Source organism: Neovison vison, chromosome 11 (genome assembly GCF_020171115.1).
Source record: "Neovison vison isolate M4711 chromosome 11, ASM_NN_V1, whole genome shotgun sequence".
Classification (NCBI taxonomy): Eukaryota; Metazoa; Chordata; class Mammalia; order Carnivora; family Mustelidae; genus Neogale; species Neogale vison.
The window spans coordinates 140,760,604-140,777,811 of NC_058101.1; the positions used below are offsets into that span (position 1 = coordinate 140,760,604).

The 17,208-nt window shown below is 45.1% G+C and overlaps 1 protein-coding gene across 1 annotated transcript in view; it reads left to right on the forward strand.

The window, feature by feature from the left end:
- Window positions 1-1,257: 1,257 nt before the first annotated feature.
- TMEM154 (transmembrane protein 154) overlaps window positions 1,258-17,208 on the forward strand; it is a 39,988-nt gene continuing 24,037 nt past the window's right edge. The window contains exons 1-2 of the mRNA XM_044224866.1: window positions 1,258-1,449; window positions 7,896-7,949. Of these exons, the coding sequence (XP_044080801.1) occupies window positions 1,356-1,449; window positions 7,896-7,949 (148 nt within the window). The 5' untranslated portion in view covers window positions 1,258-1,355. The remainder of the gene's footprint in view (window positions 1,450-7,895; window positions 7,950-17,208) is intronic.

The following is a 17,208-nucleotide window of genomic DNA, read 5'->3' on the forward strand; positions in this document are numbered from 1 at the left end:
TTTGTAAGTGCTGAAACCTGGAAGCAGCCAAGATGTCCTCCAGGAGGCGAAGGAATTGGTAAGTGTGGTACATTCAGACAATGGACTGTCAGCACCAAAAAGAAATGAGCTGTCGTGTCACAAAAAGACATGGAGAAAGCGTAAATGCACATTACTAAGTGAAGGAAACCAATCTGGAAAACTACATTACATGCCACGTAATTCCAACTGTACGCCGTATGGGGAAAAGGCAAAACTCTGGAGGTAGTAAAAAGATCAGTGGGTGCCTGGAGTTAGGGTGGGAGGAGGGATGAATGGGTGGAGCATGGAGGATACTTAGGGCAGAGAAACCATTCGGGGGGTAATATCATGGTGGATTTGTGTCATTTTGCGTTTGCCAAACCTACAGAATGTGCCACACGTGAGAGACCCCTAATGTCAACTATGAATTTGGGGTGATTACAATGATCAGCGTGCATTTCTCCATGGTAACAATTTGTACCAGTTTGGGAGGATGTCCACAATGGGAGGCAGTGCGTGTGTGGGGGTAAGGAGTGTATGGGACATCTCTGTACCTTCCTCTGAATTATGCTAGGAACCTAAAACTGCTCTAAAAACACATGAGTTTTATAAAGAAAAAAAAAAATAATAGAAATCATTTCTCTGGGGGGGGGGTGCAGAGTACATTCGGGCACATGCATAGCATTGTCCTTTATCTTCTTATGAGGGAGGTGGCACTCAGGGCCCAGCGATGGTAATGCATCTGGCTGGAGAGAAGTGTCCCAGCCATTTTCTGATGGTACAGGTACCCCTGCCCGCTAAGCCCAAGCTGTCCAACACAGCAGCTGCTAGCCACATGGAGTTCTTTTAATTTATATTACTAAAAATGAAAGTACAAATTCATTGTGCACTGGTCTCATCTGAAGGGCTGTATAGCCTATGTGGCTAATGGCTACTGTATTGGGCAGATTTGGGACCTTTCCATCATCTCAGAAAGTTCTACTGGATGGCGCTGCTCTAGACTCTGGGCCGCCCCAGAGGCTCACCTGGGGTGCAGCAAAATCACCACTGGAGAATGCTTGAGGTCCAGGATCCTCAGGCCCAGATCCCAAAGGACAGCTGAGCTCTAGACCCCTTTTCTAAGAGCCAGTTTCAAAAGATGGGCGCGCGCTGCAGGGCCGGGACTGAAAAGGGTTCGTGAGACCTTGCAGGGCAACTTCTCTTTTGCAATCCTTGCTGGTCTGACAGGCTCCTACAGAATTACATCACTTCCTAAAAAACAGGCAAACACCTCTCCTTCAAGTTAGCACCGACCCAAACAAGCAGGAAACAGGAAATGTTCAGGTTTCAGGGAGGCTGAAGCCCAGCGCAGCATCATGACGGGGCGGCAGCGAGCGGACAGGAAGGCTCCCGGGGCTGCCCTCGCCTTTGCCCTGGCGATCGCGCTCCTTCGCACCGGCCAGGCTCAGGGTAAGCTACGTCCTGCTTTCCAACCCCCGGGAAGGAGGAGAGCCAGGCTGGGTCAGTGCCCGAGGCTACAGAACTCTGCCGGGGAGGGGAACACCCAGAAAACTAAGTCCTTTCTATAAAAGAAGAAGATGAAATTAGAATTGTAGTTTGGGAGGCGGGGGTGTGGAGTCTGGTGGGGGGAGGGCTTGCCTGGCTTCCCCCGCAGCCGCCCATTCCTCCTCCCGCTCCCTCACTCCATCTAACTTTCCTGCAATTTTTGTCCTCTACCAAGTGCGGGGTCCCTGTAATTTCCCGGCTTGGACGGGCATCTTAAAGAAACCATAAACTTTTTTGTCAGTTGGTGTAAAAGAATGTTTCGATCAGAAGTCGTGAATTTCCTTTTAATAATGTGGGCTGGGAAATCTGCTAGTAGCAACATCTCCCGGAAAAACTGAGGTATGGAAATGTACTACTGGAATGTATACTAAAGAAAACCAGTCAGTTTAAAAAAAAAAAAAAAAGTAAACAGGAAATTATCAGAGGAGTTACCAGGCATCCATTCTAACTTTTCAAAAGAAGTCTTTCATCTGTTTTTCTTTGAGCTTGTTACTTTGGGGAATATTTTCTTTGCATGCATTTTTACTAATGAACCTTTACTTTAGAAAGTAATGTGATTGTAGCAAATCAAATGTATTGGAAAGACAAAATATTAAATCTCATTATTTTGAACTAAGAGCGGCAATTGATTTATACCCTTGACAGTTGCTACAACAATCTCCCTCGATTGCCTCATACAGTTTTGTTGACTTGCCCTTGGGTAAATAAACTCATTGCCCATGATTTCTGTCAACAGATACTACCTGTTTCTAGTAGTGCAGGTCAGTATTTCAAGTAAAAGGAAAGTTCTCACGCTAGGGTTCTTCAAATAGGATGGGGGTTGGGGGGCAGGCACCAGGCACTGACCTAGCCTGTGGCAATTTCCTGGAGATTCACAGTCAGCAGCCAAACACACCGCCCGCCCCACCAATTTCTCCTGCCCTGGGTGCTCTCCATGTGGTCTTGCCAGGCATCTGGGGTGGAAAATGAAAAGTGAAAGGCAAACCATTCCTACTGGAAAGATGTCCGGTTGAAATGCTAGGTGTGTTTCAGATGAGATGGGGGGGGCTTAGGCACGGTTTGGGGGCTGGGAGCAAGCATGATGATGACGAAGCTCCAGCTGCACGGGTGACACAGGGAAAGTCGCTGAAGCAGGGGACGGTCAGATGTCCAAGTGCCGCGGCTGCTCAGCTCTTCTGACTGGGACCCCGGGTCCCCACTGTGCCCCAGTGGAGAGTCCTCCGCGCCAGATTCCTTTCCCTGTGGGGTGTCGCTCAGCAGCCCAGGGGGCAGAGCTTGGCCCTCCTACTTCCAAGTCTTGTGAGTCTCAACGCTACTGCAGGTGCCTCAGACATGCCCTGAGAGTAATACTTAAGGTTCCCTGAGTATTTTCTGGAGCTTCTGAGTATCTTCTTGACATTTCTGAGTTGAAGCTAAGGCATCCAGGAGAGGCAAAAGGGTCACGTGAAGACTCAGTACAAGTTTTCTTTCTAATGCTGGGCTCTGATCAGTGGCTCTTCCACAATAAAGACCTTTGGTTGTTCCTCATTTATGCCACTTGGACCCTTGTTTCAACCTTCTTCCCAGGTGTCTCCTCCCGTGTGCCCTCCCAGGGCCCAATCAGACTGATCGGAGCGGGCACTCCAGGTCTCTGCGGCTCTTGTCAAGAATGAATGACAAGTTCCCTTTTTTCTACTTAGTGAACTCCTATGTAACCCTAAAGACCTAGACTGGAAGTTACCTTGATGTCTCCTTTGACTGCGCCTTGCCTGATGGCTTTATCTGTGTCATGCCCACATAAAACTCAACTTCAGTACACATAGCTGATTGCATAGAATCCTAAGTGTGTGTGTGTCTGTATCTCCCATAACCGCTGTGAGAGCGACCAGGGAAAATGCTCGGTAGCTTATCTTTGACTTCCCAAATCCTTGTTGGGATCCACATAAATAAAGAACTCTGTAATTGTTGACAAATGCTACAATCATTCTAGAATGGATTTGAGGTTGAGCACTAAAAGCTGATGAGCTCCTGAAAACAGGTGGTGCGAGAATGTCAGGGAAGTCAAAGGGGGAAAACCTGCATTTCAGCTGAAAGCAGGGTTTACCTAAATAATCCAACACGCTTATTGGGCCCTGTCTGGATTTCCAATGTCAGAAAATGCAAAAATGTCCACTCACAAAAAGCTATATAATCAAAGCCAAGGAGAAGTCCTTTATAAATTAAGGACTGATTATCTATTTTTTAATTAATTGATGTATATCCTTTTGAGCTAATGGTGCCTAAGATGTGAGGATGTGAGTTAGTAAATGGGTGTCACACTTGTATTTCCTTGAATTCGTCAGGAAGTATCTTGGAAATGTTTAGCAGTGGAATCCAGTCTACTGAGCAGCCTGACACCCCCTCCTTGCAAGCATATTCCAGGATATGGCTCAAGTCAAGCCAACCACAAACAGGCAACACAATCTATTATCAGCAGTCCCAGGCTCTGCCGCAGTACCTCGGAGTCAGTGTCCTTTCTCTACACGGAGAGCCTGCCGCAGTCTTGATTACTGTCCCAAGTGAAATAATCTACTTAGAAGTCACCGGGAGAGAAATGAGAAAACAGCTTTTCTGGGATTTTGATGAAACAGATGAGCATAGTTAAAGAAAAGCTGCGGGTTTAGGTACCTTGGCCAGCATGGACGCTAAGAAAATTCAGACTCTATGTCAAGGCGACATTCTGTCCAGGGGGTGAGGGAGTCATTCACCTGGCTTCTTGCCCTGTGTCCTGTCAATGTCAGCTTAACACTATCAGAGAGCTAAAAGCAACCTCCCAAGACACTGAAAGCATGGGATTTATTAGCTGCAATGGGCAGGATGGTCTGTAAAAGGAGAGCTGAGGGCACCAGGCAGAAACAAGGAGGCTGTGTTTTGCTGGGTCAGGGTTAAACAGCGAGTTTGATGGGAAAGACTCGGAGATTTTCTGCACCGTTTCAGAAGAGGAAGAACCATGTAATTAGTAGATAAACTTTGAGAAGAAAAGGAGGAATTAAAGAAAATACTATTTACGTAAATGGAACTGTGATTTCTGACACTGATCTCGTCTCATTGAATGTGACTGGCATCTGCTATTGCCTGGGACAGTTCCAATTTCAAGTAGCAATAATGATAAGAGCAAACGCATAGAGTCCTCATTGCATGCCAGGTGCCCTTCTAAATAATTTACATATACTCACTCATTTAATTCCCCTAATGACCTTAGATAGTGAGTACTAGTATCCCTGCTTTACATATGAGAAAATGGAAGCACAGAGAGGTTAAGTGACTTGACTCGGGTCACACAGCTAAATAGTGGATCTAAGTAAGATTCAGTCTCAGGAATCCATGCTCTAACGTATACTATAACACCTTTGGGTTTTTAGGCTCTGCCAGTATATGTGTCTAGTTCCAGGTTTAGAAAAATATGTCTCTGGTACCCTTCCAACTGTAAATGTATCACATACATCTTAGACCCCCTCAGTTGGGGTCTAAGGTTATTGCATGTTAATAAAGGAGCTGTACTTGTTTGGTTGGGTCAGAGACCGGCCTACAGCGAAAGGGATGGAGCAAATTGGTTTAACTTCGGCCTGTAGTGGAGGAAGGGAAGGGCTGCAAGTTGCAGCAGGAGGAACAGAGCATCTGGGGATTAGCAAAGTTAAGACCAGAAGCAGGAAAAGTGGAATGACAAAGTCACTGGTAAGAGGCTTTAGGGTGTGGGAACCAGGGAGAGACAGCACAGCCTTGTGTTAGCTACCCTGGGAGAGCCCTGCTGAGATCTGACCTGGAGGACCAAATAGCCTTCAGGTACCAAAGAAAATAGGCAGAAAGGGATTTCCTGGGGTTAAAGTCCCTCTGTGTCTTTAAAAGCCTGATCTAAGGATCCAGAAGAGGGCTGGATCTTGGCTGGGTTGGGCCCGATTCTGCAAAGAAACAGTATGACCTACAATCTGCCTACCTGTATCGATTTTGCATCACCTTCAAATTTTGGCAAAGATGTGGAGAAAAAGGAACTTTGCAGTGCAGGTGGGAGGGTTCCCGCAATCCTCTACCCTATCCTGCTGCTTAGCCTGTGCCTTGGGCTTTTCATTTCAGTTATATTTTTCACTCTAGACAAAGTTTTTCATTTCCAGAAAAAAAAGTATGTTGTATCTTGCTTTTGTTTTTTTTTATTAATTATTCCTTCTCTCAGGTCTTTTTTTTTTTTTTTTTAACATAGTCTTTTGTGCTAACTTTTATCTGCAGTTTATGTAGACCTAATCTTGTCGCTCGTTGCATCTGTCAATTCCCATTCCTGATAGATATCTTGTGGGGGGAAGTGCGCCTGGGTGGCTCAGTCAGTTAAGCTTCTGCCTTCTGCTCAGGTCACGATCTCAGGGTCCTGGGATTGAGCTCTGCATCAGGCTCCCTGCTCAGAGGAGAGTCTGTTTTTCCCTCTCCCTCTGACTGTGGCTCTACCTACTTGTGCTCTCTATCTCTCAGTCAAATAAATAAATAAAATCTTAAAAAGAAAAAAAAAGAAAGAAAAGAAATGGTGGGGCACTGAGGACTTGCTGTGGCACACAGAGGATGACTTTACCTCATTTGACGGAAACCCAGATTTCTGATTCCAGCACCAAGTTACTGTAAATACTTTCCCAATACAACCTAGTCCTGTCACCACGGAACTGTGTTTAGAAGATACGGAGGCAGGGATGGGCAGGGCTGAAGCTTAGACCTCAGGCTTCAAGCCTGGCTTTGGCTAGGAGAAGGGACAAGCTGAGCAGTCCTCAGGGGCCAGACTCCAAGAACTGTATGAGGGGGTGCCAAAACCTCATGAAATGTACAAGCCAACAAAGCAGAGTCTTCTGTGGGGGCAGGTCAATCCCAGAAATGGGCAGACAAGGATGCCAAAGTCATTGTCAAGGAGAAAGAAGTAGACAGAATAAAACTGAACATCAGAAGAGGGGCCAGGGTCCACAGTGTCAGGATGATGGTGAGATCAGCCTTGGGGTGGCACACCTGACTCTGACTCTGAACTCTGCCAAATCATTGCTCCTTCCTGTCCTTCTTCACTCCCTCTTTCTATCCTTTCCTCCCTCCCTCTCTCTTTTCCTTCCTTCTTTCCTCCCTCCCTTTCTTTTCCTTCTTCCCTCTCTTTCTTTCTTTCTCTCTCTCTCTCTTTCTTCCCTCCCCCCTCCCTTCCTCCCTTCCCCCCCTCCCTTCCCTCCCCTCCCTCCCTCCCTTCCCCCTTCCCTCCCTCCCTCCCTCTCTTCCTTCCTTCCCACAGCCTGGTATTTTAGCTTTAACTTTTTTTTAAAAAATATTTTATTTATTTGACAGAGAGAGAGAGAGAGAGAGAGATCACAAGTAGGCAGGGAGGCAGGCAGAGGGAGAGAGAGAAGCAGCCTCCCTGAACAGAGAGCCCGACTCGGGGCTCGAACCCAGGACCCTGAGGTCATGACCAGAGCCGAAGGCAGAGGCTTAACCCTCTGAGCCACCCAGGCGCCCCTAGCTTTAACTTTTAACCCAAGAGATGGACCGAAGTCCCCTGAAAGCATTATATAGCCTCTTATGCCCAATGGGCCCAACCTTTGTTCTAGGAAATCCCCATAGGTAAATTTGTCTCTAAATTTAGATTTCCTGTATCATTTTTTCTTTCTCCTTAAAAAAAAAAAAATTCTGGGGTCTGGGGATTTCCTTGTTTTTTGACATTTTGTTATACTGTAAAAAGTTGTCTCATATTTCATTCAGTATCTCTAGGTGCTGCATATTGGGAGAATTTTTCAGGTTACCAACTGTATCAGATTACTGGAAAAGGAAATTTTTCTATATAATCAGCTTGGAGAACAATTTAGAAATACTTAGTCAGCTGAATATGTTCATACTTGACAACCCCAACAATCCAATCCTAGCTATAGGATCATTCCCCAGATGAAGAACAAATGCACAGCAAAGAGGCATGGCCAAGAATGTTGATTGTAGCATTGTTTGTAAAGATGGAAAAAATAGAAACAACTTAAATGTGCGTGCACAGAAGAATACATGAAATTTAATACAGTCACAACATGAGATATCATATAACAGGTAAAATTAAGTAGTCCAAATGTATGAAGATGACTCAATCTCAAATGCAGTGTTGGCCAAAAGAGCCAATTGAAGATTATTATGCACAGAATGATTACATTTATTTTAAATTTTTAAGAACACTCCAAATTATGCTTATATTGCTTAGGGATATAGGCATATTTGAAAAGTTGCGACTGATACTGTTAACTTTAGGAGAGCAGTTATCTTTGGAGAGGGTGGGAGGGGAATGAGATCGGGGTGGAGTACAAGAGGGGCTTCAACTGCATCTCTGATGTGATTCTTTTCAGAAAACACCACGAGAGGCCTGGAGACAGCAGATGAAAACCCAGGGGTCCATTCCAGTGAGTGTCCTGTTTTTTTCTGAATGCTTAAATGAAAACTTATTTAAGTGGTTAAAGGAAACCTGCCTTTTGCTTTCTGGACCACAAGATCTAAAATATTTATTCTCTCTTCTTTAAGAAAAAGTTTGCCAACCCATCCTCTGGTCAACAGGGAAAGGTATAAGAAAATCAGTGGTGGGTACTCAGTTATCTGTTACATTGTTCTCTCAAAAAAAGGTAAAAAAAAAAGTATAACCTCAATACAGTTATTACCTTAAAAAATTAATATCATCATATATCCAATCAGTGTATAATTAGCTCTGATAATTATCTTATAAATGTTTTTAATAGTTATTCTGTTCAAATTCGGATCTAAAGAATATCAACACCTTTAAAAAAAAGATAGGTATACATTCATAATGAAAAATAGCTAGAGTACCTTTGAATACTTCTCAAGCTTTCCTCTATCTTTCCTTTCCATTGTTCCCAATCTCTTTGAAAGACAGTCAACATGCCTTCATCTCCGCCCACTGACATCTGGCTGCTGTGTCAAGAACAGCCACTCAAATTCCTCTCTCTGGATCCCTAGTGCCTTCTAATAGCTAAACCCAAAGGACCCATTTCTGTCCATATTACATGTTCTCCTCTGTATCACTCAATGTAATCAACAATGATGGAAATGCTCCTCTTCCTTGGGTCTTATGATGCCATTTTCTCCTTGATTTCCTAGGACATTGATTGCCCCCTTCCATTTTGAGATTAGGAATCTTTTTCTTCCACCTGCTCATTTCACAGTAATGACTATCTTTTATTTCTTATTCCTTACATCCTTCCTGGGCCATGGCATCCATGTTCATGGCTTTCATCTCACTCCGCAGTTGATGATTCCTAAAAAACTCACCCCCCCACCATGCCTAGTTGCCTGGCTCTAGATCTGTATTCTCGCCCTCAGTTCTCCTTGGGCACACCACAGGGACCCTAGGCTCAGCATGTCCAGAGAGGAACTCCTCAGCTCCCTGCTAGTCTAAGCCCCTATTAGCTTTCACCTCGTCTCCTTCATTAACTTCTTAACTTATCTCCTAGCTTTTAGTCTCATCTCCAACCCCATTTCATGTAACACCCAGAGCAATTGTTCTATAACAAAAAGTTATCATTTCCTCCTGCATTTACCCCTTCAGTGGGATTTCATTTCCTTGGGGTAGCTTCCAAACCCCTTGACATCATTTCAAGGCCCCTTATGAGTTATCTGGGGTTCCTTTCCTGCTTATCCCCTGACACTCCCCACCACATGCCCTAGGTACAACTACTTGAATGTGTGTCAAACTCTGAGTCTTTCTGTGTGCTTCAACTGTAATGCCTTTCCCTGACATCTTTGCTGGATGAACTTCTGAGATTCATTTGAAGGATCTCCTCCTTTGTGAAGATTTCCTGAATCTTTCACTCCCAGATGAATCAAGGCCTTTCTCTCCCATGTCCTCATGGGACTCCATACACAAACAATCATACACAATGGCTTTTATTAAACCACATTATAGTTATTGATGTATGTGCCATTGTCCCTACTTACCCGTGTTTTCCCTGGGAGGCATAGACCTGGTTTCATTTGCCTTTACATCCCAGGACCTACAACAGTGTCTGGTACATTATAGGCACATGACTGACTGAGGAATGACATGAAATTTATTCAAGATTTACATATATTCATGACAAAATCATAAGCATTTAAATAATGAAATTGTGGTAATACCTGGATAAATATGGTTTTTTAGTTAACCATGTTTTAATTTAATCCAAAATGTTAACTCTTCCAAATCTTTTTATATATAAATCGTTTACTTCTGTCTTCTCACACCGAAACAGGCAACAGTTACTGCTTCTATTCCTGTAGAGAATATTATGTAGCTGTATCTATGAGTAGTACTGAGAAAACACTTCTAAAAAAAAGATTTTATTTATCCATTTGGCAGACAGAGAGGGATCACAAATAAGCAGAGAGGCAGGCAGAGAGAGAGGGGGGAAGTAGGCTCCCCGCTGAGCAGAGACCCTGATGCAGGGCTTGATCCCAGGACCCTGAGATCGTGACCTGAGACAAAGGTAGAGGCTTAACCCATGAGCCACCCAGGCACCCCGGGAAAGTACTTTTTAAAAAAGATTTTTATTTGACAGAGAGATAGCACAATCAGCAGGGAGAGGGAGAAACAGGCTCCCAGCTGAGCAGGGAATCCAATGCTGGGCTCAATCCCAAGGCCCCAGGATCATGATCTGAGCCAAAGGCAGGCACTCAACTGACTGAGCCACCCAGGTGCCCCCTGAGAATGTATACTTATCCATCTTCCTCTCAAACTAGGGATGAAGTTCAGACCCAGGAAAAATGCACTGAGCAGCGCGACAAATTGCAGAAATGTCTGGTAGTCATAAACATTTTGGGGAGACTTTTGAAAAGAATACAAAAGGAAAACAAATTCCATAGATGATAAATTTCAATCCAGTAAGAGCTGATTTAAAAACTTGAAAAAGAAATAAAATTTCTGTAACATAAAATAAATAGAAAAATCTGCCAGGGCGGTGGGGGGAGGGGAATGAGAGCACAGAAACATTTCCTGATTAATTAAAGAAGGTAGTTTGAAAGAGAGTTATTTACTGGAGAAGGATTCTCTAGGTGGTGGCATTTTAGTTTCTTTTCCTTGAAACAAAACCACCAAATCTAGTTTGTTTCTGAAATTTCCATATTTTTTCTATGTGTCTTTGCTATATAGGAATTAAAATGTCTTTATTAATTCCTGCTTCCCCACCCCATTGTAGTTTTCAGAAACAGGAGACCAGTGGTTCCTAGGGCTTGCGGACATGTGCTTTCTTTCTTCCATTGGCAATATTATTTTAAAAATTCATGTATTCTTTTTTAAACATAATGCTTCCTTTTTATGGTTAAGATTACTAGATTTAGCAAAGGAAAATAAAGGACACCCAGTTAAAGGTAAATTTCAAATACACACTTTTTCGTGTGTGTTTAAGAACATCTTGTGCAATTCAGTATAAGTAGATGCCACACAAATATTGTATGCGACACATTTATGCAAAAAAATTATTTGTTGCTCTGATATTCAAATTAAACTGGCCATCCTGTACTTTAGTAACTCTATGACTAGGATTATCTTTTCTCAAGCAAAGACCATCCTTACATTGGTATATCACTAAGAGCACAGGCATATTGTCCATGTACCCAATTAACAAATACTAGAAGAAAATTTAGGCTGAGTCCTAGATCACTCATACAAAAAAATAAATAAACTAAGTGTGCTGGAAAAAAACAAAACACATCCCAGTGATTGCATAGACTAAAACCGGGAATCCAAGAGTGGATCAACATTAGAGAATCTTCTAATGTAATTCATACCATTAAACACCAGAAGAGAAAAAAAAATTGTAGGATCAAAATGATAAATGCAGAAAAGAGGCTGGCAAGAGAGTGGGACCACCCAGCATCAGTAGTTCAAGCAGCAACACTCAGTTCTCAGTGCCGGAGCCCTGTGAGATTGGCCGGGATGGAGGGGCAGGATTGAGTTTTTCTCAAGGTAAAGTAGGATCAGAAGCAAGCAGGACTTAGACACCTGGTAAGGGACTTTGCTGACCCCAGAATATCCAACCCCCAATCTGCCCTCCTCAGACACTACTCTAGGGACCTCGGGAGATTGTCTCCTTCCTCAGCCTCCCAAACACTTGCTCTGTGCTCCCCAGTAGGCTGGCGATGGGAACTTCTGATTACACCTTGTCCCCCTTTCTCCTGCAGCTGGTGATGAGGGAATCGTAGTCCCTGAGCTACTAGCCCACATCTCCTTTCCCTGCTCTCCTGTCCTCTGATTTGTCACAAACATCCATCTACCACTTCGTTTTTTGGCTTGTCCCTGTCTTTCGGTTGCTTTCTCTGACAACTCTGAGTTGTCACGCCTAGGTGGAGGCCTCTGTGCCCCGCGGAGGAGCCCACCTGTCTCCCTCCCCTACTCAGAGCGGGGCTGGTAGCAGGCCAGGGAGAGGACAAGGGCTTGGCCAAGAACATTTGTTTCCAACTTACTCTCTAGAATTGTATTCTTGAAACTGGCTATTTAAAAGAGATAGAAAGGTAATAAACATAGAAAAGTGTTCAGATTATGAATGACCATAGATATTATTTTAATAAAATCCTTTTTTTCCATTTCAAAGCACTTGTGCATCTATTATCCCACTGATGGTAGAAAGAGTTTTAAATATGAAAAATGTATGTGTATTCTGTCCCATAAAAATACTTGAATTCCTTTAAACTGCCAGGTACCACAGGCTAGAATAGGTCTCCAGTGTGCAGAAAGGTAGCCAGACTGTCAAAAATGCAGCTTCTGCAAATGAGTAACTTTAGACCGGACAGCCTGAGGGTCTGGGCAAGTCTGATTAAATATGAGTAAGCTTTCTTTTAAAAAGACATCAAAATAAACAGTTTAAAACAGAAAAGACATCAGAGCACTGTGGGCCTCCTTCGTGGGGCATGTTTTCATTTGATAGTAAATTGTAATTGCAGGTGTTTCTCAAGGCAATGCGGTGAAAATAGAACCAAGCTTCAGAAGTAAATTCCCAGAGCAGACTACTGCAGGGAAGCATTTTACCAGAAAACCCTCCTCAAAATAAGCAAAAGGAACATTTGTCAACCTTCTTTTAACATGCGAGATCATCCCCTTTAGTCAGCTGATGGCTGGAGAGAAAGGGTGTGCAAAACACAGGCACCGATTTCCCCTGAACCTCCCTGTGATAGAACCTGCCCTTATCCTTCAGTGCTTTGCCTCCCATCCGTTCAGCCACACTTATGCTGACCATATCTTCTTCAGATAAATATGTCAGGAAAAATATGTTCAGGAATATTTTCAATTAACCAAAATTATTAAATACATCCTACAACAGAGCATATAATGAAAACAACAATCCTTCCGAATCCCTAGTCCTGTTCCCAGAGAATTAGGTCACCTGTGGGAAACCATGTGGAACACTAGATTCCCTCCATCCCACCAAACAAAAACTACAAACATGAAATTTCTCAGGAGTCTTCACTGGCATTAAACCATTCCTCTCATTTTCCAGTGTTTTCTTTAAAATTCAGGTAACCTTTTGAGGACACCACCTAGTTCTTTTTGTAACTAAGAATGCACTGTGTGTATTCTTGGAAGAGAGTGGACAGAGAGAGGAGGACAGGATATTCTTGTTAAAAAGGTGAGAGATGCCCTCTTTTTGTCTCTCCAACTAACCTGACTTATTTACATTTCCTGAGCAACTTGTACGCAACGGTGACTGCACAGCAGACAGGGTTCCAGGAGTTAGGGAGAGATACAGTGCCAAACCGTGGAGGCATTTGGCAATAAACAAGTACCTGAATGAACTTCTCTCAGATGATACACAATAAGTCAGCATTGTTTTGAAACCAAGCAAACCAGAGAAAGGGCAGAACACTTCAGAAGCCATGAAGGATTGTGTCCCAGTGGCTCACCATCAAGGAGCCATTGTCCGTCCACCTGATGTTGGCATGTTCTGGCATCAAACGCCATCGCCCTCCCACAGATGGGCTGCAGCCCCATGAGTCTGCTGAGTCATCTGTTCCCATTCTTCCCTGGCCCATCACAGCCAGATTCCACAGATGCTGAGCCACTGGTTTGTAAAAAGATGCCAGAACCAGAGAGAGAGACCATTTACTTGATGGCCACATACGCCTATTCACCTATTCGTTTCGCTTCCAGAGGCTTCTTTCTGTGTAGGGGTCTCCAATCACCTTTAAAACGGGTAAGGACTATCTTCACGAATAACGACAAATTAAAATAAAATCAAGTGACTTACAGTTTAACTCAGTAACTCTCAACCCAGCATCCTTCCTTACTGCAAGCTTACTGCTGAAAGCTCTGGGGCAGCTTTGAGGACATATCGTTGCCCAGGTGCAGCTGCAGATACCCTCACATAACGGATGTGGGTGTAGCTTAAAACCCAGTAGGCAGTGTTGGTGGACCGTGAGTGTTGAGAATAAGAGGTGTTACCAATAATTAAGCACAACTAAATAAGCTTGTCTGGGCAACTTAGACCCATAGCTGTCAAAGTATGGTGTCCAGACCAGCAGCGGCAGCATTGTCTTAGAAATGAAAATCCCTGGGGCTCCTGGCCGGCTCAGTCAGTAGAGCATGTGACTCTTGATTTTTGGGTTGTGGGTTCGAACCCCATGTTGGGTGGGGAGATTACTTAAAAATAAAATCTTAAAAAAAAAAAAAAAAACCCCTTAAAATTCTTGGCGTCATCCCAGATCTGCTAAAGCAGAGACTCTGGGAGCAGGGGCCGGCACTCTGTGTTTGAGGAGCTCTCCAGGTGATTCTGACGCTAACGTTTGAGGACCACTGGTATAAACCTCCAGGCTGAACTGTCTGCGGGCACTGCTGCTGGAGATGAGGGTTTTACGCTCCAGCACAGTCTCTCATGTTCAGACTTACTCAGGAAGTCATGGTTGTCCCAGTGCTCTCTCAGTCCAGCCTGGCCAGCGTCTCTCAGGAGCTCCAGGCTACAGTGATGATTCTTCAGCTACTGCATTCTGGTGATGGAGTTGGCAGCTTTTGGCATCCAACTTCCTGACCTCTGACTCTTCCCCGGTTTGCCAAGGAGGAGCACGGAGAGCAGGAGGGGAGGGGGCTAGAGTGGCCCAGGGGGAGACCGGAAATGGGTGGGGTTGGGCTGCAGTGGTTCTCAACCTTGGAGTCACCTGGAGAACTAAAAAGTACTGAGGGCGGGGCTCACCACAGATACTGGAGGTAAAGTTTTGGGCATCAAAAGAGTGGAAAGGTTCTGAGGTGATTCTTTCATGCAGCCAAGGCTGAGAACCCCTGGAGAGCTTCTTGGTTTGATTTTGTCTCATCCTTCTCACACTGACTGGCTCTCTGCTGTGTGCAGCCCTACAGGGGGCTGAGAAGTAGGCAGACTTCTTGGTTTAGTGTCTTGAATGTTTTGAAATTCATATCCTCCCGTTACTCTTTAGAGCAGGAGTGAGTTTGAATGCCTGCCTTGTGTTTCCTTTTGTTTCATTATCTGAATTATCAAGTTGTTTAAAGTCATAAAATAAAATGAAATATGGGCACCTGGGTGGCTCAGTAGGTTAAGCGTCTGTCTTTAGCTCAGGTCATGATCCTGGGGTCCTGGGATCCAGTCCTCATCTGACTTGCTGCTCAGCAGGGACTCTGCTTCTCCCTCTGCCCCTACCCCACCTTGAGAGCACACGTGTACGCTCTCTCTCTCTTTCCCTCTCTATCTTGCAAAAATAAAGAAAGAAAATCTTAAAAAAATAAAATGAAATAAAAGTTAACATAATATGGGCCCAGAGTCCACATGACAAATGAAAGAATGGGTCCTCTGATTGAGGCCCAACATTCTTGATGCTATCCCAGGTTCATGCCATTCGCCCAGCCTTGTTCTACTTTACATTATAACAGCCACGTGGCATTCTTTCGGTTGGTACTAATTCTTATCTTTTGGGGTTTTTTGTTTTGTTTTTTTTTTCCCACTTTAAAAAAAGAAAAAAACCAAAAACCAAAAAAAACTAGAGCTAGGTTGCATATTTGTTCCACTTTCAAAAAAAGAGGAAGTTAGCTGGTTTGCCTGGCTGGGAAGCAGAGTCATTTCCACTTAGCGATGGTGTTTGGAGGGGGAGAGGAAGGGGGGGCGTGGGGGTGGGGGTGGTGGAGGGGGTGGGAGGTGGGGTATGTGCCCCAGATGTGTTCGCATGATATTGTCAAAAATCTTTCGGAAGGGACGCTGCAGGCGCAACTGATGAGCTGGTAATTTTAGGATTTGAGGATTAAAAGCCAAGTGGAGCACTTTCCTCATTCCCATGCCAACACCAGAGATAGAGATTTGGTGGGACCTGAGTGGAGGGAGAGAGACGGTGAAAGGGAGAGTGCAGGGTGGGGGCGGGAGAGTGTGCCTGGGGACCCCTTGAAGACAAAGCTTCCATGGTGGCCTGGAGCCCTCGCCGCCCCACACGGATTCCCTGGGCAGGTCACTTGCCGGGCCCGGGCCCTGCCGGGTGACCCTCACACAGCGGGTCTGCTTGTCCCGTCCTGTCCTTGCTCTTCCTTTTTCTCGTCTGTGCATTTGCCGCCTAATGCCTCTCCCTTTTCGCTCACAGGCTGGACCCTCTCCATTTCTGCAGCTTTCTCAGTTTTAGCCCCCCGGCCATACATATTTTACCCCGAAATATGTCCAAATTTAGGTAAGCAGACACAACAACGACAAATGAAGCCGTTATAGCGGACAGATTAGTCCCCTGAGGAGCAACAGAGAAACCAGTGAGTCTAGAGAGGGGGGAGGGAGAAGGGGCGGAACGGAAAGGAAGGAGCAAATCCACCAGCACCTGGCAGGAGTGTGGGGCCCTCTGGGTTAGCCTTAGCCGCATTTTCATGTCTGTGATTCCCTTTGCTCTTTGGGGGAACACGCTGGGTAGGCAGGAAAGGGTCCTCCTTTCCTGGCCTTTAAGAAAGGGAAGGTTGAAGCCAAGAGGGGCTTTCTCAGGCCCTGTCGGTCGGCATCCTGCCTGCCACGATGCCACGGAGATGTTCACAAAGTCCACGCATCACTCAAGACACGGCCCTGCACGTTCTGCTTCACACGGAAGCCCCAGACTCGCTTCCTGAAGGAGAGTTCTGGGTTTTCCCGTAAGAGTGCTGGACCCCTTAGGTTGGTTATCCCAGCAGCGTAGGATGGTTCCTACAGGAAATCACTCTTGACAGTTACGGGCCTCAGCGAGGGTTGCTTAGAAAAGGCTGGAGTCCGGGGCGCCTGGGTGGCTCAGTGGGTTAAGCCTCTGCCTTCAGCTCAGGTCATGATCTCAGGGTCCTGGGATCGAGCCACGTGGGGTTCTCTGCTCAGCGGGGAGCCTTCCTCCTCCTCTCTCTCTCTGCCTGCCTCTCTGCCTACTTGTGATCTCTCTCAAATAAATAAATAAAATATTAAAAAAAAGAAAAGAAAAGAAAAGGCTGGGGTCCAAGGCATGTTCAAGGTAGTGTGGCTTTAGGGATCCCGTGTCCATTGGATTAAGAGTTGCTGTTACCCCATGGGCCACAGGACAGCCTCCATAATGCTCCCGAGAAACATCCTCTGAGTTGCCGTCTTGACTCCCCTGCCTTGTCTTGTGATCCCTGGCTCCTCCGCAGTTCCCACCTTGGGTTTGTCCATCCCTGGTTTTCTTCTGAACTCTTACCTAGGTCACCCATGCTTGGTCATTGACCTGATTCAATGG